General features: G+C 41.4%; 1 protein-coding gene across 1 annotated transcript in view; it reads right to left on the bottom strand.

The window, feature by feature from the left end:
* Positions 1-24,480, bottom strand: part of GUSB (glucuronidase beta) — a 79,914-nt gene that overhangs the window by 31,184 nt on the left and 24,250 nt on the right. The window contains exons 5-7 of the mRNA XM_063457261.1: positions 17,301-17,488; positions 15,251-15,403; positions 8,639-8,817 (exon numbers count right to left, since the gene is read on the bottom strand). Of these exons, the coding sequence (XP_063313331.1) occupies positions 8,639-8,817; positions 15,251-15,403; positions 17,301-17,488 (520 nt within the window). The remainder of the gene's footprint in view (positions 1-8,638; positions 8,818-15,250; positions 15,404-17,300; positions 17,489-24,480) is intronic.

Below are 24,480 nucleotides of genomic sequence, written 5' to 3'. Positions count from 1 at the left end.
GAGCTAAGTTACCAAGGAAACCACAATATCCTCTAAAACCAGCACAGGCTGCAGCCATTTCTATTCACATCAAAGCGCTCCTGGAAAAGGGTGCTTTAGTGGAGTGTAAATCAGAATGTAATACTCCATTATTTCCTGTGAAGAAGAAGACTCTAAAAGGTGAGCCAGTAAAGTACAGGATGGTTCAGGATCTCCGTGCAGTCAATGAAGCCACTGTCCTGGACACCCCTCTTGTACCAAACCCCCATACCCTGCTCTCTGGCGTCCCACCTTCTGCAAAGTATTTCACAGTCATTGATCTAGCTAATGCCTTTTTCAGTGTTCCACTAGATCCATCCTGTCAATACCTGTTCGCTTTCACCCATGAAATGCAACAATATACATGGACTGTCATGCCCCAAGGGGCACAAAATTCTCCAAGTCAATTTGCCAAAGCCATGTGTACTATTCTTGACCCATGGCAAGCTGAACACCCAGAAGTTGTTTTACTCCAGTATGTGGATGATTTGTTGCTCTGTGGAGATGATATACCCACTACTGAAGAATGTTCAATTAGTCTGCTTTGCTATTTGGCAGAACAAGGATGTAAAGCTTCGCTTCTCAAGCTGCAATTCTGTCAACCTTCTGTGATTTTCCTTGGACATTGCCTATCTCAAGGTACCAGACATCTCACTCGGGACCGAGTCAGAACAATTCTGGACATTCAACCCCCAAGGACTTCAAAATCTCTTCATGCCTTCTTAGGCCTCATTTCCTACTGCAGAGCATGGATCCCAGAGGCCTCTCTGCTTATGCAACCTCTCTACGATGCACTCAAGTCAGATCCATTCGGCCTGACCAACGAAGCTCTGGACAATTTCAAATCTCTTAAGCGTGCCATTGCTTCTGCTCCTGCCTTGGGCCTACCTGATTACTCCAAACCTTTCAAATTATTTGTCTCTGAAAGACAAGGCCACGCAACAGGAGTTCTCACCCAAACTAATGACTTAAGAGGCCGCCAGAGGCCTATTGGATATTTCTCATGTCAACTGGACATTGTGGCCAGAGGGACCCCTTCCTGTCTCAGGGCTGTTTTTGCTGCAAGAGAGCTCATAGAAAGAACCTCAGACCTGGTCCTTGGCCACCCCCTGGTTGTTTTGGCCCCTCATGACATTTCTGCCATCATCAACCAAGTCCAGCTCAAGCACGTGTCTCCAGCCAGACACCTACGCCTCCAGTGCCATCTTCTTCTACCTGACAACATTTCCATCCAAAGATGTCAAGTTCTTAACCCATCCACTCTTCTTCCACTCCCTGAGGGGGGTATCTATTATGGATTTATCACAGATGAAACCTACATTTACCTGCTTTGTGGATGTATCAAGAAAGTCATGCATCCACATTTGACATTTTATGAAGATGAAAAGCCTCTCTGTGAAGGCCCAGATTACGCCTTCTGTACCATGTGGTACAAACCAGACATTACTCCCGAGCCTTGCTATGAAGATGAGCTCTACCATTGGACTGATGTTAAGCTCACTGCTCAAGATTTCTATTGTGACTCTGAAGGCAATAGCATGGTCTTGGTCCAATTACCTCAACAACTTAACTACCTTTACCGCCATTGGGATACTGCTATCCCACATATTCCTGTTACCAAATTGAAGACAAAGTCATGGAATGATCTTGGGCCCATGGCAAAGTTATGGGCCACCATGGATGAAGAACAGCTACAGGAAAATGGTATTGTCAAATACCCAACAACTGACCTCCTGGAAGCATGGCCACGCCACTTCCTAGAAAAAGAATTTAAAGACCTAGTTATAACAAATGACTATGACCCTGAAACTCCTCATGACTGTTTCGAACAGATGAAAATGGAAACAGTACACTTACCAACTGTGCATGAGAATCCATTACCGGATCCGGATTTTACTCTGTTTGTGGACGGTTCAAGGTATGCTGATGAAGAAGGAAAATACCATACAGGATATGCCGTAACCACAACAGGGGAAGTTCTCAAGTCATCACCTCTACCGCCAGCAATGTCTGCGCAAGAAGCTGAATTGCAAGCCCTGACTTCAGCATGCAAGATTTCCAAGGGAAAACGTGCCAACATCTATACAGATTCAAGATATGCTCTGGGTGTGGCACATGACTTCGGCCTCATTTGGAAGACAAGAGGATTTCTTACCACTGCCGGTACACCAGTCAAACACAGCTCTGCAATCAAGGAACTAATGGATGCCCTCCTACTCCCTGAAGAAGTGGCCGTTTTGAAAGTAAAGGCACATGGGAAATTGGATTCAGATGAAGCAAAGGGCAACCATTTGGCTGATCAGGCTGCTAAGCAAGCAGCCAGAGATTTGCAGGAAGTGGACGAAGAAGTGTCCGGTCAAGAAGAAGAAGTTCCTAGAAAGGAGCTGTCCTAAAGGACGGAATTTACTACAACAATTCTAAATTTTGCCTTCCAAGAAGCTTATACCCAGCAGTTGTCCAATGGGCCCATGGGCCTGCACATCTGTCAAAAGACCTAATGGCCGCCCTCATTCAAAAATATTATGAAGCACCTGGAATCACAACCCTGATCAACAGCTTCTGCAGGGCCTGTGTCATTTGTGCAAAATGTAATCCAGGAAGACCAATCAAGGTGCCTACAAAGCACCTAGCAAAACCCATGTACCCATTCCAGAGAATTCAAATTGATCATATCCAAATGCCCAAGAGTGGGTCTCATGAATATGCACTAGTAATGGTGGATATGTTCTCAGGCTGGCCAGAAGCCTACCCTGTAGCCAATATCACTGCAAAAACAACCGCAAGACGCCTACTTACAGACATTGTATGTAGATTTGGACTTCCAGAAGTCATTGAAAGTGATCAAGGCCCAGCCTTTACAGCAACAGTGACTAAAGAAATTTGGACTGCTCTGGGAGTGACCCTAGCCTTCCACACCCCTTACCACCCACAAAGTAGTGGTAAAGTAGAGCGCATGAATGGCACTCTAAAAGCCAGAATGTTAAAAATGTCACAAGAAACAAAAATGCCCTGGCCAGAAAGTCTGTCAATAGCTTTGTTCAGCGTTAGGCACACACCTAGAGGGAAACACTCGTTATCCCCATATGAAATTCTATTTGGGACAGCACCCAGGCTAGGTTGTTATTATCCACAGCAGTTACAGCTGCAATCAGATGTTTTAGTAGACTATGTAACTGAACTTGCAAGTGCCTTGAACAAAATACATGCCCAAGTTTTCTCTTCAATTCCAGATCCTGATCTGAACACAGGTACCCATAACCTGCTTCCCGGAGATTGGGTTCTGGTTAAGAAGTTCGTGCGGAAAAGCTCCCTGGAACCAAGATTTGACGGGCCATTCCAAGTTCTCCTGATCACCGCAACTTCCGTCAAATTGGCCGGCAGGCCACATTGGATCCACGCTTCCCACTGCAAGAAGTCTCCTGCCCCAGAGGAAGCAGATACCGCACAACCATGTACCTCTGGTACATTGTCTCCTTAATTAGTTTAATTAAGGCCCAGCAAGTAGCCATCACTAAAGATGCTAGTGGGTACACCTTCTGGTATAATTCATCATGTACCCGTGTGGCTACCTATACCTTTGATTATTGTGACATCGTAGAATGCCCATTCACTACAACACAAATCCAGAATATCTATAGAGATATCCCTCATGTAAAAGATCCATATGTTTGTGTAGTTGACAAACAATGGGGGCATGATTGTGGCCATTGGGGGGCGGCGGGATGGAATGCCGGGCCTTCCTGGGGCTACAAGCCAAAAAGTGCCTTATCTAAAGTAGATGATCATGGTAGGTCCCTCCTTCAAAGAATGACTCTGAGAAAGCCTGGAGGAGGCACACCAATGAAATTAATTCTTAATGTTGAGCATCCAAGCCCAACAGATGCAGACCAGTATGTATTGGGAATGTACTGGAAAAAGGGTTCCTATACTAAATTAGGGCATTTCTACCTTAAAGATATGTGTAATTCCCCTGAGTGGCGAGGAGCTACTCATATGGTCACAAACCCATTAAAACCACACATCCAGTCCTTTAAGGACATGATGGCCATTGCTAACCCCACCTTTGAAGATACTATGGCCGCTGAAACAGGTTTTAATGATGTTAACCTATGGTTAGAATGGATGAAATATAATGCCAACAAACATAACCGAACCGCATGCTATGTGTGTGGTGGTGCCCGGCCTCATCTGGGCACTGTACCTTTAACCCTGCCAGTAGATGATGAAAAATGCATTTTAAGTCTTTTTGCCTACCAATATAATTTCAACAGGTCTCAATGTCAAGCATGGACAGCGGAGTATCCTCTTATAGCCAAAAATGTAAGACCTCCTCATGGTGTTACCGTATATAAAGGTAATTACACTTGCTATGTCAAACATGATGGGATTGGTAAATTTGTGGGTAACTTTCCCGCAGGTTATTGTACTACATATAGAACTGTTCCTGTACGTTTGCTGCAGCAGCACACTAGGTCACTGGGAGATATTTACTGGTTGTGTGGGGATTTACAGTTAAGATCCAGAATGGACACAGAGTGGTGGGGGGAGTGTACATTGGCCAAGGCCATTATGCCTATACACATTATTTCTGACACACACACCAACACCCATGAGTCCAGCCACACTAAGGCCAAGCGTGAAGCCCCAGTAAAAGGAAGTTTTGACCCTCACATTTACATTGATGCCATTGGGGTGCCTAGGGGGGTACCCAATGAATTTAAAGCAAGAGATGAAGTTGCTGCAGGATTTGAATCAATTTTTACCATAGTTACTGCAAACAAGAACTTAAATTGGATAAACTACATTTATTACAATCAACAGCGTTTTGTTAATTACACCAGAGATGCCCTCCAGGGATTAGCCGAACAGTTGCAGGCAACATCCCAAATGGCCTTCCAAAATAGAATAGCCCTGGATATGATCCTAGCCGAAAAAGGAGGGGTATGTAAAATTTTGCCCGACACCATGACATGTTGTACCTACATCCCAGAAAACACAGGTCCTAATGGTAAAGTTACATTAGCCATAGCAAAATTAAATGACCTCTCAGAAGAATTAAAAAGGAATTCTGGGATAAAAGATCCCTGGGACAGATGGTTTGGTTGGATGACGGGTTGGAAAAAGGCTTTAATGCATATTGGTATGGCAATACTAATTTCTCTTTTTATCTTTGCTCTTCTCTTTTGTTGTGTCTTCCCCTGCCTGAGGAAAGCTCTCACGAAGACTATTGACCAAGCGGCACCCACTTTCACACTACTTGATGTTGATGACCAAGATTTCCAGGATCTCAACACACCCTGTTTGCCGCTGCAATCCATCCCTTTTGATGATAAAGTGCGAGAGTTCTAGGAAGGGACCACCTTAGGGACAGCATCTGTCGGTGAATGGTAAAGGCCCCATGTGGAGAAGTGGTGGGTTAGCTGCCATGGGATACCCTTGGGTGTGAAGCGTTCGAGAGCCATACTGACGGATGGTTAGCCTATTAGGGTCAGATCTAGGGACAGACTTGCACTTTGCATTAACACCTAGCTAGCGGCCACGGGGTTTCTGTGCCTTTGGGCTAACACGTCTTCTGGTATTAACAAATAAAGTTTTTATCTCTTAGAATCTAACATTTCATAGGGGGGACTGATGTAGAATTATTAAAAAAATCTTATTGTATTTATATTGAATTGCTGCTCTAACTCTGTATTAACCTGATACTGTGACAAATCCTCCATTTTGTCCTCATAACCTGACTTCTTCATATGAAAACTACATTACATGACAGAATTTCTCAGCACATCTAATACAATAGACAAGGACAGTATTCTCCATAAGGATATGACTAACCCAGGAACTGTTGAATTTCCTCTAACTCGCAACATAATATAATTTAAAGGCCATGAGAACACAGTAGTAATGAAATGTTCTATTCATAAGAGACCTTGCACCTAACCACGAGATTTGACATCACCGACCGAGTAAAATGACGCTCAAGACCCCTTGTCCCCCACCCATGTCCGAAAAAGTACCACCTCTTGGTGGGTGGACACGGAACTAACCACTTAGCTTTTGACCCAATTAATTATATTGATAGGTGGACACTAACCCAGACACTTAACAATTAATCCAATTAATGATGTTTATTCACTGATATCTTGATAATCAATGATGACGAAAATGTCTCTTAAAAGGGCCTGCGCGCCCGCTGATTCTGCACTTGCCAATAAATTTCCTCGAAGTTATTTTAACCTGAACTCCGTGTGTCAGACTGAATTACTTCAGCGTATATACGCAATTCAATTCTCTTTAATTTGGACAGGAACAGATAGACACTTAAACATTTTGGTTTACTGAAAAAGTACCATAACAACTTCATGATCACTATTAGTTAATAAATTGTCAGGGCCAGCTTTCACAATAGATAGGATATGCCGGCCACAACAGAAGGTAAGAGACATTGTCCGAAGACCATGAAGTGGTTCTCTCCTTACCAAACAACTGAATGTTAAATAACTTCAAGCTACTTTTTTGTTTTTATAGAGCATTTAAAGGAAAACAGTCATAGAATTGAGAGTTTAAGGAACTTTTATTTATTGATCTTTTTGCTTAATAATAAATATTGAGTTTATTCTGTAATTCTGCTCCGACACCTACCCTCTCTCCATTGCCAGAGCTTCCATTTGAATGGTATTTGATTTGAATCATCCATATTCTGACCCAGAGCAGATCACAGCTATGCAGCGTTGACAGCAGCCATAGCTTCTTATGTCAGCTGGGCAGCCATGGGTACCACTGGTTTAGCGGACACGATAACTGAAAGCTGCCTAGCTGTTCTCCATTCTGACAATGTAGAGCACAGTGGCAGGTGAGAATGATCTTAAACCCAAGATCACTAAGAATGGCAGTTAATAGTCAAAAGTCAAGTAGGAGTAGGAGTCAGAGTAGAATGATAAAATAAAAATCAATATACATTGCATCAGTGCAGCATGCAAAATTAAGCAGTCTAAATAATATAAGTGAAGTTAGGTGTTTAGATAAGTGCCCGTTTTTCACGCAAAGACCAGAGCAAATTTTAATTTAATTTATTTAAAAATCAGCTTCCTATCTAAATGGAACTATGAAAGAGAAGAAAGTCTGATGAGTCTTGTTGACAAGTGTAAATTCTTTAGATTTCAGAGATTTAGTATTCTCCAACTATAGCGCTTAGTTCTTGTAACCATTGGTGCAATGTGTAATGTCTATCACAGTACTGCATTTCATAGAGTGGTGTGGTCTGTGATGCAGTTTCATTCATATATATTCCACTATTATCTTGTCTGTACTGGTAACACAGCGCGTGTAGAAAATAGAAGCAGGGGATTTAGATTTATAAAAAAAAAAAGACTGTGCTACCATATACAATTTTATATGTAAAAAAAAATGTGATGGTATCTTACATGCAAAGAAAATATCTTCAGGACCTTCATACACCTTTGATCATATTTTCAAGAAATTGATCTACATCCTTTCTATGCATAACCCACTACAACCACTTAAAAGCTTAATTTTATTGAATGGAAATATGTTCAATCAGTATTACTTTGGCTAAGGAAATATATGTTCTTTCTGTTGATATTTTTGTCACATCTTGCCTTGTTCTGCGGATCAGTCTGGTGATGGCTTTTGGTATCCAGTACTCTTTTTACAATTCTTGTTTAGTTTTTCTTGGTTTTCTATTCCATGTCTGGTTTTCCTTATGCTGGGTTTTCTGGGTTCATTCCATTATTCCGTCCTTGGAATTCCCAGTCTCCTGGATTCATTTATATGTTTGTTTTATGTTGCCACACCCGTTTTCCATCATTCCTTTTGTTTCAGCCTGGACCTGCAGCAGTGTTTCAAGTCTCTGCCCTTTCTTGCAGGTAAGTGCTATTGTGGTTTAGTTTGGTTCTTTTAGTGAACATTAGGCAGTGTAGAACCTGACGAATATGGGGTTCATTGGCGTTGTGGCAGGCTTATGCAATGTATGATCATATAATGTAACTAAATCCCCATACTTTTCATATATAATGCTTAGTTATGTCTCCTCTTGCTTTGCCTATTATATCTTGTCTTGTTTTATTTTGTAATCCCAGTCCATGTACAGTCCTGTCCTGCCCCTGTTTAGTTAATGTTCCCTTATGTATTGTGTGTACATGTCCTGGGTTCTACTAGTTCTGTCTTGTTTTCATGTTTGGTGCCTGTTCTAGTCTTGCCTTGTTTCTGTACTGGATACATGCTGCAGAGCCCCCCTATCCAGTTCCTGGGAGGTCTGCATATCAAGCTCCTAGTTCCTGAGAGCCGCATAAGCTGAATCAGGGTTCTGGTATGTGGCTGCACAAACGCTGGTGCGCAACACCAGGGGGCGTTCGGTTATCCTGCACCAGACCCTGCTAATCCACCTCCACACTGTGACTCCTACATTGAACATCAGGCATACTGGGTCCCGGTCCTCTCACCGCTGCCCGGACAGTGTCTGGGTCCCGGGCACCGGACCGCCACCCGTGACAATTTTATGGTAAGTAAATCACATGAAATGTTTTTTTTAAAGTTATAGAAAAACCTGTGTCCAACAAACCTTCATGAAAACACAACACAGAAAATAAGCTTGCCTACTTACGGTAGTCTGATGCCAACTCCAGGACATTCATCGATCACCACAATGCCATATTTATCACACAGATCCATAATCTCCTCTGCATATGGATAATGGCTAGTGCGGAATGAATTTGCACCCAGCCACTTCAACAGATTAAAATCCTTTATAATAAGAGACCAGTCGAGACCTTTGCCTCTAACCTAGAGGGGAAAAAATAGCTATTTTATATACACAGTACCCACACACATCTGCAATTATCAATTGTACAAACACAATCAAATATGCCTCCTCCACATGAAACCACACACATTTTATTTTTACACTTTTTTTTTTTTTAAACCCTGCTGCAAAAAAATAAATACAACATTTTGATAGTTGTCAATAGGATAAGTGATTCCGCCCAATAGAGGTAACTGTCAGAGTCCAACCAATTACTTTATGTGGGATAATTTTTCAGCAATCTGAAAAGGTTGAATTCAGTCATAATTTGGATCCTATTTGATCGTAAATTTTGCCTGCCTTCACAGAAATTTCAGAAGACCGACAAATTTAGAGTGGCGGAATAAATTTGTTTTGGGAAGACAGTGTGACGGACTTGTACCCTTTATGTTCACTAAAAGACTTCTTCACAGCCCCCCTGGTTCGGTACCTTCACTTCTACTGAACGTACTACTGAATACATGCTCCCTGGCAGATGGCAGCCATTTTGTATCCCAAAGAACCCAGCGGTAGTTAGCCGCTTACTCCATGGAAAACTATACGGCCAATGGACCATACAGTTCTCAGACTACTTATTTCCCTGTTTTGTCCACTTGACGATCTGAGGGTAGGTACTACAGACTCTTGAGAACAATCACTGCCAGAGAACCAGGGGGAGCGCCCTTTCGTTTGACCGGCCAAGGACACTTTTCCTCTGCAACGGTTTTGGATTTTACCCATATGTGTGGCCGGTCAAAACTTTACTCCGGTGGTGATTGATCCGGGCGCTATTTGGCCAATGTGGGTGCTCGGACCAGAGCTATCCTGGGATGTATGACATGTGGGGTTTCTGTGTGTTTTAAATGTGTACGTTTAAGTTATAATTAACTTATCTCCCAGACACAGACGCCTGGGCGGGATTACTGTGTAAAGAAATTTAAAACCAGATAAGACGCCAGGCCCAGACGGTTTTGTAAATATATTTTATAAATCCTTTAAAAACCATATAGTTTGTCATTTAACCAATATGTTTAATGAAATGGTCTCAGTAGGTAAATTTCCTCCTGAGATGTTAAGAGCAAATATCCTTCCAATCTTAAAAGAAAATAAGGATCCCTCAAAGGTGGAAAATTACAGACCTATTTCTTTAATCAACACGGACGTTAAGATATTTTCATCAGTTTTGGCCAATAGACTAAAGGGACTCATGGATAAGATTATAAAGAATGATCAAATTGGCTTTATACAGGGGAGAGATCCAGTTGACAATTCTAGAAGATTACTCGATTTGATAGATGCAGCTCAAAGGAATAAAACTTCTCTGTTTATTTTGGCAGTAGACGCGGAGAAAGCTTTCGACAGGGTCGGTTGGGTCTTCTTAAGGAAAACTATGGAAAAGTTCGGCATACAGGGGTGGATGCTTAAAGCAATTCTGGCACTATATGAAGGTCCAGAAGCAAGAACAGTGGCTCCAAATATATGCGCTGACTGGTTCACACTAAAAAATGGAACGAGACAGGGTTGCCCCCTATCGCCCATTTGATATATTATGACAATGGAGATACTAGCTATTAATATAAGAAATAATCTTCAAATAAAAGGCTTTAGCTATAGAGAGAAAGAATTCAAATTAAATCTATATGCAGATGATCTGATTTTGACCTTAACCGACCCTGTCGATTCGCTTGGTGCCTTGATGGAAGAGGTAGATAAATATGGTTTGATTTCAAATTATAAAATAAATGTAAATAAATCCACTTATATAGCTATAAATATCTCTAGAGAATGTTGCCAATATATAAGAGACAAATATAAATTTAACTGTAACAAAAACATAATATCTTATCTGGGAATAATGATTACTGATGACTTAAAAGATACAATGCAAATACATTTTTTAAAAACATATAGATCAACCCAAGAGTCATTAAAAATATGGAGACAAACTGAACTGTCCTGGTGGGGTAGAATTAATTTGGTCAATTCATATTTACTCCCCAAATGGTCCTACTTATTCCGCATGATCCCCTTGAGAATGCCACAACCATGGCTATATATGATACAACGAGATATAAATAATTTTATCTGGAAAGGAAAAAGGCCGAGGATGAATAAACAACTTTTGATGCAGAAAATTAGGAAAGGAGGGATAAATTTTCCGAATATTAATACAATCTATGTAGCTAATATGATGTTTCATATTTATAAAACGCAACTCTTAAGTTCTGAGGAACTGGGTTGGTACCAATTAGAAAAGGAGATGACAGAAACAGATAATTTGTACCAATTAATCTGGTTAACCAAACAAGATGAAAGAATTAAGAAAGTGTGTTCCTCAAATAGTTGTTTGCAATCAATTCTGATGGAATGGGAAAAGTTGAGGACGAAATGCGGAATAAGTAATAAAATATTGGGAAATTTTAACTTCAATATTATTCATCTAAGGATGAAGGATATAAATATAAGTGCATGGACAACGAAGGGTATTAACTTTATAAATCAAATAATATTGGGAGATAAAATCAAACCATTCGAAACCCTGGTACATGAATATTCGCTACCCAGGCAGGAGTGGTATAATTACCTAAGAATCAGAGGTTTTATCCAACAATTTTTGTTATATCGACCCATAGAGGGAATAGAAAATTTGACAGCTCTATTAAAAAATGATAATGTACCGCAAATAGTGTCGAAGGCAAGAAGCGCTCTCCTACAAATTGAGGCACCTAGTAGGAATGTTAATATGCAGAAATGGAGTAGCGAAATGAATGTACAGATTTTCAAGGTTGAATGGGATCAAGTAATATTTCAAACAGGCAAAATAATCCACTGTCTGAATCTTCTTGAGGTATTATTTAAATTAATGAATCGATGGTATTTAGTTCCCACCAGAATGTCCAAAATGAATACCTCTAACTCTTCATTGTGTTGGAGATGTAACGAAAAAGAGGGGTCTTTTGGTCATATATGGTGGGAATGTAGTAAAGTTAAAAATTTGTGGTACATGACCTTTGAATCTTTGGAGTATATTACAGAGACAAATATACCTAGAGGTCAGCATAACGGCCTATTCCATTTAAACCTACAATTACTTCACTTTAAAGAAAGATTTATATATGTCCACTTTGTTGCTGCAACAAAAATAATAATCGCAAGAAATTGGAAGAGTAGTGCGATTTTTACACAGGACCAATTATATTCACAAGTCCAATACCAATTAACTATGGAGGCCTTGGGGTACCAGTCTACAAAAATCAGAGAAGTCAGTAAATTCTGGAAGGAAAAAATAGAGAGATTGATTAGACAAATTCCTGGACAAAACAATTAGGATAACATAATTTTTCTTTTCTTTTTTTGAACATAGACTAAGATACAGCGGCCCACGTATGTTCCCCAAGAAGGGTATTGCAATGCATATTAGTGTTATGTGTATGTTAAGTCCATCACAGTAATGAAGGCACATGTAATAAGATAGTTAAGAAGTGCCTCCACTGGGAGAGAGAGGAATAAAGAGTGAAGTAAAGAGGGAGGAGAAGAAAGCATTGAAAGAGAGAGAAAGTAAAGAGAGACGGAAAAAAGAATACGAGAAATTCACATGTATAGAAATAACTCCACTTTAACTCTAAGAATCGATTCACGATGTAATGACACTTCTGAGTACAAGATAGGCGGATTATTTTGAATTAGGGATAAGGCAGTAATATCCTCTCAAAGAAGAGAGAAATTGTTAACTATGCACTTTATATATATATATATATATATATATATTCCTGTTGATGGTAATGCATTGTGTAGTGTGTACTGTCTTTTTGTATGTTTTTGTATGTCTGACAACTAAAATCAAATAAATTATATAAATAAAAAAAAAAAATAAAAAAAAGAAAGAAGGGGGTCTGGGCATAAAAGACTGCATTCAGAGCAATAAACTCAGATTACTCCCAGAACTAGGTCTAGTCTGGTTACTGGGAGGAAAAGAGCTATATTAACACACTGTTCAAGTCTGGTCGAGAGGAGAGTTTAGCGGAGGTAACCAGTCAGGTTACTAGGGTTCAGCTACAGAGAGCAAAAAAAGTAAGGTGCAAGAGAGTATTGAGAACAGACAACAACTCAAGTAGGCTGCCCTTTGGTGAGACCCTGCTCAGATCTCCAGTTGGTTTTAGCTTATCTTGTGCCATTACAAAAATAACCAGGGCCATTTGCATATCAGACGGATCCCACCTATAAGGACAGTCTAGACCCAAAAAGCAGGCCAGCTCGCTCTGCACGAGAGATACAGCAACCTCAGACAATTGTTTTGGCCTTGCTAAGACTCGTCAATGAGGTATAGCCAATATCCCTCTAGGCACCATGAGCAAGGGGTCCAAGTCCTGATTACCCTTTTAAACTTGGAGAGAGCAAAATAACAAGGTGCAAGAGAGTACTGAGAACAGCTCAAGTACCCTGTTCTTTTATTTCGTGAAAAGTGGCACAATATACACAAATCATTGTTCACAAATATACACAATCATGTTCAGAAAAGATTGCTTGGGTGAAAAAAACAAACAAAAAAAAAAAAAACACAATTTAAAAAAAATCAGACTTATTAAATAAATTGCAACACAAAATGTTCCAAAAATGAGATGGAAAAACAAAGTCAGTGACACTTTCATATATAGTGTTCAGCACAGGGCATGGGGGGGGGCCTGAACCGATTGCATCTAGCAGTGTTTGTCAATGCATTGGATAACATGTATTATATGTATTTTTCCGCTGGGATGCTGTAGCACAAAATATATGAGCACACTAGCAGGTCAGGCCTTAGCAGGGAAGAGCTGGTCTTCTACACGGGATCTGTGCTATTCGGTAGCACCACTGGTGGTAAAGTTGTTCCATGCATTTATCTGATGCAAACACCTATGTGTCTATCTTGCTAATGTAATAGAAGCATTGAATATAAGCCTGGTCAGGGAGCATTTGTATTTTGACTCTGGTATAACTTTGGGGATGAAGAGGGAATGGGGTGTATGTGTGAGGTCTTTCATATCAGCTTGAACTAAAAGCTATTTTATCCACCAACTATGCAGAAAGTAGATCACCATCCCCCAACATTGCCAGCATACATTTGAGTTTTACCAAGATTCTATGGAGGATCTGTTTATGTTCTGTACCCACCACACAATGTTAAGACTCCACATGTTGTAACATTAACGGACTAGGGAACTCAAGGCAACAGCTAAGTGGATGCACTGGGAAATGTACACACCTCCTCCTGGGGGCCATGAAACCACTGGGGACCATGTGCAGATGGGCTCATTGTGCCCCTTTGGGTGCTTGCTCACAGCTTAAGAATATGAAACAGTGGCATAGATTCCCCCACCCACCAAGATAATCTTGTGGAGGAAAAAAGACGAGTCGGGCCCAGCAGTGCCTGGCCAGGGGCCCTTCTCAGAGGCTGGACTGACTGAAATTGAATACCCCAATAATGCCTGCAGTCAAAGAAGAATAAAATGAGAAACACCAGTAGGCACACATTTCACTTATAACTAGCAAACATAAGTATTCTCCCAAGATGGTGCCTACTAAGCCCCTATTGGAGAACATGCAGAGCCAGAAGATGTGGTCTCAGATACATCACAACCAACATTTTGCACTTTAGACATACATTTTTAGACAGACATTTTTCACTGGTATAACCCAAGGATCCAAGGTCTGCCCAGCTCCTAACTCTTGGATATCTTCTGATGCTTATTGCTAGATATTCCAGAGCCCATGTAGCCCATCAAGTCTAGTCTTGACAGCAGGAGGGGATATCATAGTGTACTTTTACCTCTTCAGCACACAAAGAAGCCACAATCAAAATATTCTAAGAAGTTGGAATTCTGTACACAGTCAAGGACTTCGATCTCTCCCATATAGAAACATTACCAGTCTTAGGCATTGGCAGACCTGCTACAAGATAATAGCTTTGCCTGGGACACCCCTTCAAAATTAAGGTTTTACAAAAAGGAGAATGACCACCATTACCAGCTGCTGTTATGTCCACCACATGACCCAGAAGATTTATATGTGCATTAGACATATCCCTGCAAAAGGCATTGGATTCCTGCCAGTACTGATCAAACTAATCAATGTTAATTCTGGGTGAAAAAAAACAAACAAAAAAACAAGAATTTTCTAGAAAAGTGACCGATTTACATCTTCCAGTTGTACAATAAAGGCAAACTCTTGCAAGACAGATGTTTATCATATTTCCCATAATGCTCTGTCAGCCTTTTAACTGGTGGGTCATTTATCAAGGGTAATTCTGGAGACAAAGCTCTATATCTGGAACAATCATACAAGTCAACAGACTATTACCACTGGTTGCTGCACTTTGATAATTATTTATATAGATCAATTATGTAGCAGATTCTAAATATGTCAAATGGAAGTATGAAATAAAGAAATTTAACGTACATCATAGTCCTCATGCTTGTTGACGCCATGGAAGTAGAAAGGTTTCCCATTGATGAGGAATTCAGTTTCAGACACTTTCACAGTTCTTATCCCCACTGGCAAAGTGTATATGTCCACAAAGGAATTAAACTCTGTGTCTGTGGACATCTTAACCTGTTAACCAGATAGGAAGTTCACATCAGTATACAGTTAGTAAAATCTCATACAGAATAATACATGTGGTTTTGGAAAATCTAGTTCTTATGTATAAAAGGTCCTCCCTGCTCCTAAGATGACCTTTCCTATCATTGATTAGGCAATCAACTGCTCAAGAAGGTGAATAAATGGTCTTGGAATTTTATGGGATCTTCCACAGACACCAATTTTGTGTGTAACCACATGGCTCCTAACAGCTTCAGTTATCCTCAGAGATAGACGATTACTGGAAAGTGGTAAGGATGAGAAGAGAGAGCTGGTAAATATATCTAACCTCTATGCAAGTAGACTGGTCACCTTGTCATTTAGACTTCATAAGAGACAATTTGTTTAACTTTACTCAAAAAATGCTGTGATTGCAAGCAGTAAGTCATAACTAACAAATAGATTATTTACTCAAGTTAATAATCACACCCCTTGTGGCGGATTTCATGTTCTCCAAAGCAAGTTCAGGGTTTGATCCTGGATTTTTCTGCAAAATGATCTGCACATCATGAAAGCAATGATAAAAATACCAATAACTAAGTACATATTTTATAATTTGATCAAGGTTCTTGGACTTGAATAAGGGCCTGTTTTCCAATGTTCATGCCAATATTTACCAGCCAACCACTTTTGCTAAAGTGTCTATTGCTACTGTTAGTGAATAGCAGCTGTTTCCAAACATGGAAATCTCACATTTAGCAACAGGGAATTACCAGCTGCCGCTATTGTTAATGGCTCTGAAAGAGTATACCACTACTTACTTACTAGCTAGTAGTTATCCAACATTGTTGTTACAGTTTATCTGCTGCTGCTACAGCCATTTCAACAAATGTAAAACCTGCCTCGTGCATACAAAATTATCCAGCTGCATGTAGCTAAACCCACACATGTACAAATCACACTCTGCCACCCTCTCATCCACCCCGTACAATAGGCCCATCATTAGTTTTTCTACAGAGGCCATGACACCAGCTTCTACTGGACCAATAATTATTTTATTATTTTTTTTTAACTACACAAAAAAGGGTTGTTAGGTGGAGTGAGAGATAGTTAGAAGATAGGTTATTTTTTTTTTTTTATGTAATAAGTAGGGCCCAGGTGACTGGGTGTCTTCTCATCCGTATAATTATCTCTTATTGGAGTCCATATTATATTTTTAAAAAAGGACCCAGCAGACTGAGTATGTTTTGGACCCCATGGAAGCAATATTATATTTTTTATAAAAGACCCAGGAGATGCCTATAGTAATTATAATTCTCTTAGGAGACTGGGTGTTGCCTGGGTCCTCTTAGTATCCTTCAATTATCACAATGGTAACCATGTGGATGCAGTTATCAGTTTCATCAAATGTAATCAGGATGTAGGTATTAATAAATAGCAATAAGGTTGGAAACATGTAGGTTACATCTACCAGCTGTTAATAACTACAGCTGATGCAGATATTTATCGGCCTGGTTAGATACAAGTTCCCAATCTATAAAATAGTTATTAGACACTTTTGGTAAATTTGGTCGGATTATGGACAAAGTGAAATTAATTGGGGGGGATGGGGAAGCAAAAGTGGGCAAGAAATTCCCCTCTCCATTTTCAGTAGAAGCATGTATCAGTGATAGGGCAAAATCTGAAAAAGGGTGGGTTGGATTGAGAAGCAGGAAGACAGAAAACACACACCTATACACTCAATATCACTAGCGGAGGTTCTAGCACAGGTACACATCAGGAGAAAATAAACTGAAGCATAGAAGACCTCATACAATTTCTGACACATGTAGGGATTGACAGGGATGCACGGAGACTCTTTGCTCTTTTGAAAAAAATAAATAAAAAATATTTGCTATCAGTTCTGTTATTAATATAAAGTGCAATTTACCTCTAATGTATACCGGTATCCAGGATTCTCACTCATCATGTAAGGCCACCAAAAGTTTGCATTTGATACTTTGAGCTGCCCGAGAGAGCCTAAACCCATAGCTGCAACCTGTCCTTCCTGATCACGTAAAGTCACAGATACAGAATAATAGTCAGAACCAGCCACGTTAACCTCATAGTTCACTAGTCCTAATGCAGACAATGATGAAAAAGAAGATGGAAATCAGCAAAAACATATCAGAAATTATATCCCTATATCATAGTAAGCCATAGCAAAGTGAATACTACCAATAAAAAGGACACTTCCTGCACCAACGTGCTTTTTTTCATAGGTTAGATAGAAATATTCATATTTGTTTGTTTATACAATACATTTTATGTAAATGTTATGCATTTCCCCTTTTTATACACCTTTTCATACTTTGGACTTTACTTTTATATCTTCTTTACAGACCCCCATTCTGGCATCATTTTCTTCTTATGGTTTCTCTCACTTGATGTACTGACCATTTATTCTTCACTCCACTTCCCTGAAATTACTGGGCTAGCTTTTACCTTAAGTGACATTCTACATTATTATTTGTCAACTCATATGAATGGTTACTGGTTACTGAATTGGTTGAGACGTTATAATCTTTATTCCAGTAGTTCTCAAATAGACAACACATTACTATATATATATATATATATATATATATATATATATAACAAATATACAAACCAGTGCACTCGCTTATTAACTAAACAGAGATTTCAAATCCTAAATGGTACTATTTAAAAACACCTCGGGGGGCGGAGCCTGACTGCCGAGACAAGCAGAAGCACAATCTTTGAGCTCCCAGCGAAAAACGGGAAAACCGACTCTAATTACTGCAAATCTCACCTCCAAACACAACAACACCGACGAGAGAACATACCCAGCATCATGGGTCGAAAAAGTAAAAAATCGCCGACGGACAGACCAGCTCCGGGACTGACAATTGGAGACATGTGGCGGCAAGCACGCGGCACGGGCGAAGTCAACATGGCGGCTCTCCACGGAGGCTGCTCCGACTTCTACTCGGATGACTGCTCTGGGGATGCGGAGGATGACTACCCCCCAGCTTCGGCCCCTAAGCAAAAGCCGAACCCCACCAAACCAAGGGCTGACACAGACTCCGATTTGGTAACCACCGGGGTCCTGAAAACATTGCTGGCGGACCTGCAGAAAAACATACTCACAGACGTCACCGCTCTCAGAGGTGAGCTGCAGGGCCTGACAGGCCGCATTTCGACACTGGAGGTCTCCTCCCAAGACAGCCAACAGCATATATCCTCACTGCAGACAGCAGTGCAGGATCTCCAACGGCGGAACATAATAATGGAACGGCGCTTTGATGCCCAAGAGGACTCCAGGCGGAGGCATAATTTAAAGGTCAGAGGGATCCCAGACGTGCTGCCGGAGACGGAGCTGCCGCAAACATTAAAACGAATCCTGACTGCCATTCTACCACCCGGCCAGGCCAAGTACATCACACCCGTAGATTCTTTCCGGGTTCCCAAACCTCCCAAGGCCCCAGCTGCAGCCACAAGGGACACCATAGTCACCTTCAGAAGCGGGAAAGATAAAGCGGCGGTCCTCGCGGCCCTCCGAGACAGAACTCCACTGCAACTGGAGAACATGCACCTGACCTTTTACGCCGACCTGTCCGGAGGCACACTAACCTGGCGCAGGTCGCTTCAGCACTTCACGTCCTTACTCCGACGACACGATATTCCCTACCGCTGGCGACCCTCCCAAACACTCCTAGTACAGCATGAAGGAAAATCACACCAGGTCCACGACACACAGGACGCAGCAAATCTCCTGTGAAATATGGGCCTACTACAGCTCCCTCACACCCAAGCGGGATCCCAAGACCATACCTCCCCAACTCACAGCTGGGACCCGACACGAATTACCACATTCGTGCCCAGGCATAATACGCCGGACGCATACGCATCGATTACCACATAAATGAGGGATACGGGACCCTCCACTTATCCTCACGACACCATGAGCTGCCCGCAGAGACTCTGGGGACCGGCTCATCTTGCCACTGGACTCTCACCCAACTGTTGCTTCCTGGATTCTATGGTTTCTTTGGTTTCTTTGTTTTACTTGCTTCACGGACCGCACACATTGGCCCTGACTTCCTCACCCTACCGCGTTCTACACGACTCGAAGACTGGAGAACCCCAGATCCGCGAACACTCCTTGACTGCCTCCTGAGGATGACTAACCTGGAGCACACCGCAAACACAGATTGATTCACCAAAGACTCACCCCAGCATATGAGGCTATCTTGAGAGGGACATAAACTCTGACACTGAGGCCCACATTTCCTCACCACAAACGGTCACAGAGCCGGTAGCGGACATGGAGGACTCCAGCCTTAGCGGCCACTTGTAGGCTCACCACACCCTTGACTTTCACGCGGACGTACGAACCACCTCCGCTGCTCCGACCATGGAGCCTCTGCACATCTATACCGGGACTCAAAAGTTTGTTTTTATGCCTTTGTTTTTTCCCTCCCTTGTTTTCCTAGGTGCTGCATCACGACAAGGTAACGCCAACCTTGCCTCCCTACACTATACTGCCCGTCTGAGTAGGCATTGCTCCACCCGAGGACATCCAGTCCTGCCATACTCTACATGCTAACACATAGGCCAAATATGCCGCCAGGCCACAGTATATGCCAAGGCGCTTGACCGACACAGGGTCACTGGACTACTTGGGTAACCCGGAGACCCTCCACCAATAGGTAGGCACTTCCCAGCTTATTAGAGAGCGCACTACACGCTAAGTCAGTAATGGGCGAGAGAGGGACACACACCCACGCACACGATATCACCGACTACCTACATGACGACCAGCATGTCAGCAACACCTTCCACGCATCTGGCACAGGGTGAATGACCCGGACCCTGCAGTGGGAACCGCGAGCCCCATGTTGTGCAGTATATGGGATCACGGGCCCCAATGCGAACTCTACTTAACATAAAGGTGTGCTAAAACAGTATAACGTAATATCCTATGCAACCATGTTACAACGTTCCTTATTCTGTTTATTATTATTTGCTTTTTTATCCTTTTCTATGTCGAACCCAGCAACCATGCTTGAACCGCCCTTAGGCGATAACAGCATGGTCTTGGGTGTTCACAAAGACGGATAGTTGAATCCTACGTAACTGTATAGCCCAATCTTCCTAATCTGATGTTGTATCGCTCCACTGTCTATCTCACCTATTATTATTAGAGTAAAAGGTACAGCTAAAAGACAACCTATAAAGTCTAGCCAGAAAGTGAACACCTAAGAACGTACGTTGTGCTCTAAACACATGATAGTGATACCAAACAAGTATCTACTCTTGCCTCTGTAACTACAAAATTATGCATGATCTGACACTGCTATATTTTATTTTGCCTTTTTCAACGTATAAGCGTTGACTTAGCTTGTTCGTTTGAAGAGTTAGTAAGTTATACTTAGGTTTTGAGTGAAAATCCTCCTGCACCCTATGTATGCTAGCGGTGACGATCCCTTACACAAACCCCAGAAAAGTTAGTTAACCTATGTCTATGCTCGGGGCTCTGCAAAGTATACATTGTACGGTGACATGAGGGTATTGCCAGACCATCTAATCTGAATTGAAATCACACAACACTTGGAAGTTCTGTCCACATGTAAGCCCCTTAATTAATTGATAGAAATGTGCTTGTAATTCTAAACATGTATAGAGACCGTGCTCATGCAGAGGAGACATATGGTAGGACTACCTGTACAATTCTCCTTCATTGAAACCTAAAAACGTTAATCTTTGTTAAAACTTATACTTAAAAATGTGCCTGTTCATCGACTGCCATGACATGTAATACCTCTGATTGCTAACTTACCTCGATGTCGCTGTTGTGGCGCGCCAAGGCCGTTTGTTCATTTTGTGCACAACAAAAATAAAGAATTTATAAAAAAAAAAAAAAAAAAAACCTCACCTAGGTAGAAAATAATGGGGGTTTGGTTACATTATATGATCATACATTGCATAAGCCTGCCAACTGCATCAAAGTACCCCATTCTTGGCAGGTCCTACTCTAGCAGCCTAATGCTTGCTCTTATGAGATTAATCCACTTACTTGGGAAATGCTTCCTTACTGGTACTCTCTGCAAGTCAAGGCTAAATAGGGTCCTGGAATGACACACATGTGTGCAGTTGGCAGGCTTATGCAATGTATGATCATATAATGTAACCAAACCCCCATTATTTTCTACCTAGGTGAGGTGTTTTTAAATAGTACTATTTAGGATTTGAAATCTCTGTTTAGTTAATAAGCGAGTGCACTGGTTTGTATATTTTTTGTATTTTGGTCCCAGTAGCACCCTGTAATATATGCATGTTTAGGCGGGTGCAGCCCTCCTGACTTTGTGTATGTGTGTGTATATATATATATACACACACACACACTGCATTTAATGAACGAGTGAGTGTGCTGGATGAATTTGGCCCCAGCGGCACAAGTATTGCATGTTCAGGTGAGTGCAGCCTCTTGTTTAATATATAAATTGGAACCTCAGAACTCAACAACACGTTCCAGAAGGCTGTTCGAGTTCTGGTTTATTCGAGAACTGAATAAACATTTCCCATAAGAATTAATGTAAATTTAATTAATCCGTTACAGACACCCCAAAATTACAGCATTTTAACACAAATTTTACAGTTTAAAAATGCCTTGCATGCATAAAATCATATGAAAAATTAAACACAATGTACAGTAAATGAAAATATAACATCACTTTACCTGTAATTGAGAGTTGATCGCGTAAGTGGAAAGGAACAGAGAAATTATTGTTTGGATGGGGTAGGCAACGGTTTATCTGGCATTTAAATGTGTCTAAAGTGTGTCTAATTGTAGATTATGCTAACGCAGTGTACCTATAATCTAAAATTTTATTAAAGGACCACTCTAGTGCCAGGAAAACAAACTTGTTTTCCTGGCACTATGTAGTCCTTAGGTACCCCCCACCCTCATGGCCCCCCTCCCACTGGGCTGAAGGGGTTAAAACCCCTTCCGCCACTTACCTTTCTCCAGCGCCGGGCTCCCTCAGCACTGGTGTCCTCTTCTCCTCCTGCCGACGTCAGCACCAAATGCACATGCGCGGCAAGAGCCGCACGCGCATTCAAGCCGCCCATAGGAATGCATTTGCTTTCCTATGTACGTCAGCGTCTCCTCACTGTTATTTTCACAGTGAGAATCGCGGAAGCGGCCTCTAGTAACAAGAAACACATCCTTTAACGATAACAAAGATTCAGACTGTATCTGAATACGATCCGAATCCCAAATGGATGGTTTTCATAGAGAGTGTGAAGACGATCCCATGTATTGATCCATGAAGGTGAAAGGCACTTGGAAATGAACAGTTTGTCATAAATACATATATATATATCCAAATTGTATACAATAAGTAATAACAAATAATTAATCGGAATCTCACTATGCGTGATATAAAATAAATCAACACACCCACCCTGAATTCATATCTTTATTGAAGTAAAAGTAAATGAATCATAGAAACAGGGAAAGGAAAAAGGGTAGGAAAATACTTGCCTCCTGCCCTTAATAAAATTAAGATTATAGGTACACTGCGTTAGCATAATCTACAATTTTATAACACGACAGGAGGCTTGGTATTTTGCATTTTTAAAGCTGTGGGGAAGAAAAGCAAAAGAAGCATGAGAAACCTGACGGGAAGAAAAAACACTGAATGTACTTTCTCTAGCCCAGTCCACGGATCGCAATATGTCGGTAGGCAAAGCACTGTAATGGACAGTTTTGCTCACCAGAGATTAAAAACCGTTTAGGCGATATTCCCCTTTCCAGATGCACAGGCAGCAACTGTAATCACCGATCTCCCGAACTGCAAACTCTACGAATCCTGGAAACAGCCGAACAGGAAAACCATACGAAAGGGTTACACTCCTGGCAGTCAGCATACAATCCCAATTCCCCCAATAACGAGACCACACTTTGTTTTGAGGGTTAAGCAGAATCTGGCTGTACTGGCACATACAGTCTCTTTTATTCCCAATCCACAAACATAGCACAGCCCACAGGGTTTTACAGAACAACCAATCAATCTGTACAATACACACAGACACTCCCACACAAAATCCTCCCCTTTGCCTGTGATATGATTACTGAACACAATGGGTAATCTCATTATCACAAGCAGAGGAATACAGTTTTTTACACAATATTCATAACTTTGAAAGTATGCATCACATTCACATAAAATCATCCAAATTGGACCATTGGTTCAAAAGATAGATCGAAGTCCTTTGTGACCAAATGAAGCATGGCTTTTCTGCCCAAAACCAGTTCCACAGAGTCTTCTATCCTGGAGATAATTGAGAAGTAATCCAATTATCTCCAAGGACAGAGGCAAAACTCCATTAAGCACATGGCAGTAAAAAGACAGTAAAATACAATAAAATACACAAGGTTACATTTATTACATAAAATACAGACATGCAACATATCCCCAGATAGCTTAGGTCTGAGCGCACATTATTACCGGATGGCGCTCAGATCACATACATCCAGTTCAATCGCCATGGAGCCAAAGTCTTTCATACAGTCTTTCAGTATACAGCTGGGCTCCATGGCATAGCTATCTGGGGTAGCATGGCTTTAACAGTCCGCATAAAGGCACAAACCAGCCTTTCTGCAGGGAAAAAGAACAGGGCCATAGTCTAAAAGGCAAGAGGCGGGCAAGCAGCCCCCTCCAAGGACACGTGGTGAGGTCGGTTTCGCCACAAGCACCCACCGAAAAAACATTCTATGAGGCTGCGCCCTGAACCAAGTGTGCACCAAAACAAGAGCGAGTCTACATCCGCTAGAGGTATCAGCCAGCAAATGAAATAAGAAGTGGTCCTGACGGGGGATGTCCGTAGAGGAGCAGTACGTTCTACACATCCTAGTAATGTGTCCACCACGTAGAGACGGGGAATAGTGCGAAAACAGGATATGAGATGGAGGAAAAGTCCGTCTTAGTCCCACGCGAAATAGAAAATGCCATTTCTTCCAGAGTGAAGGGAAAAAACGTCCACATTGCTCGAACGTCCAACCCGTCGAACAGAAAAAAAAAGACACAAAAGTGTAAGTTTCG

Source organism: Pelobates fuscus, chromosome 1 (genome assembly GCF_036172605.1).
Source record: "Pelobates fuscus isolate aPelFus1 chromosome 1, aPelFus1.pri, whole genome shotgun sequence".
Classification (NCBI taxonomy): domain Eukaryota; kingdom Metazoa; phylum Chordata; class Amphibia; order Anura; family Pelobatidae; genus Pelobates; species Pelobates fuscus.
This window is presented reverse-complemented; position numbering and strand designations above follow the sequence as displayed.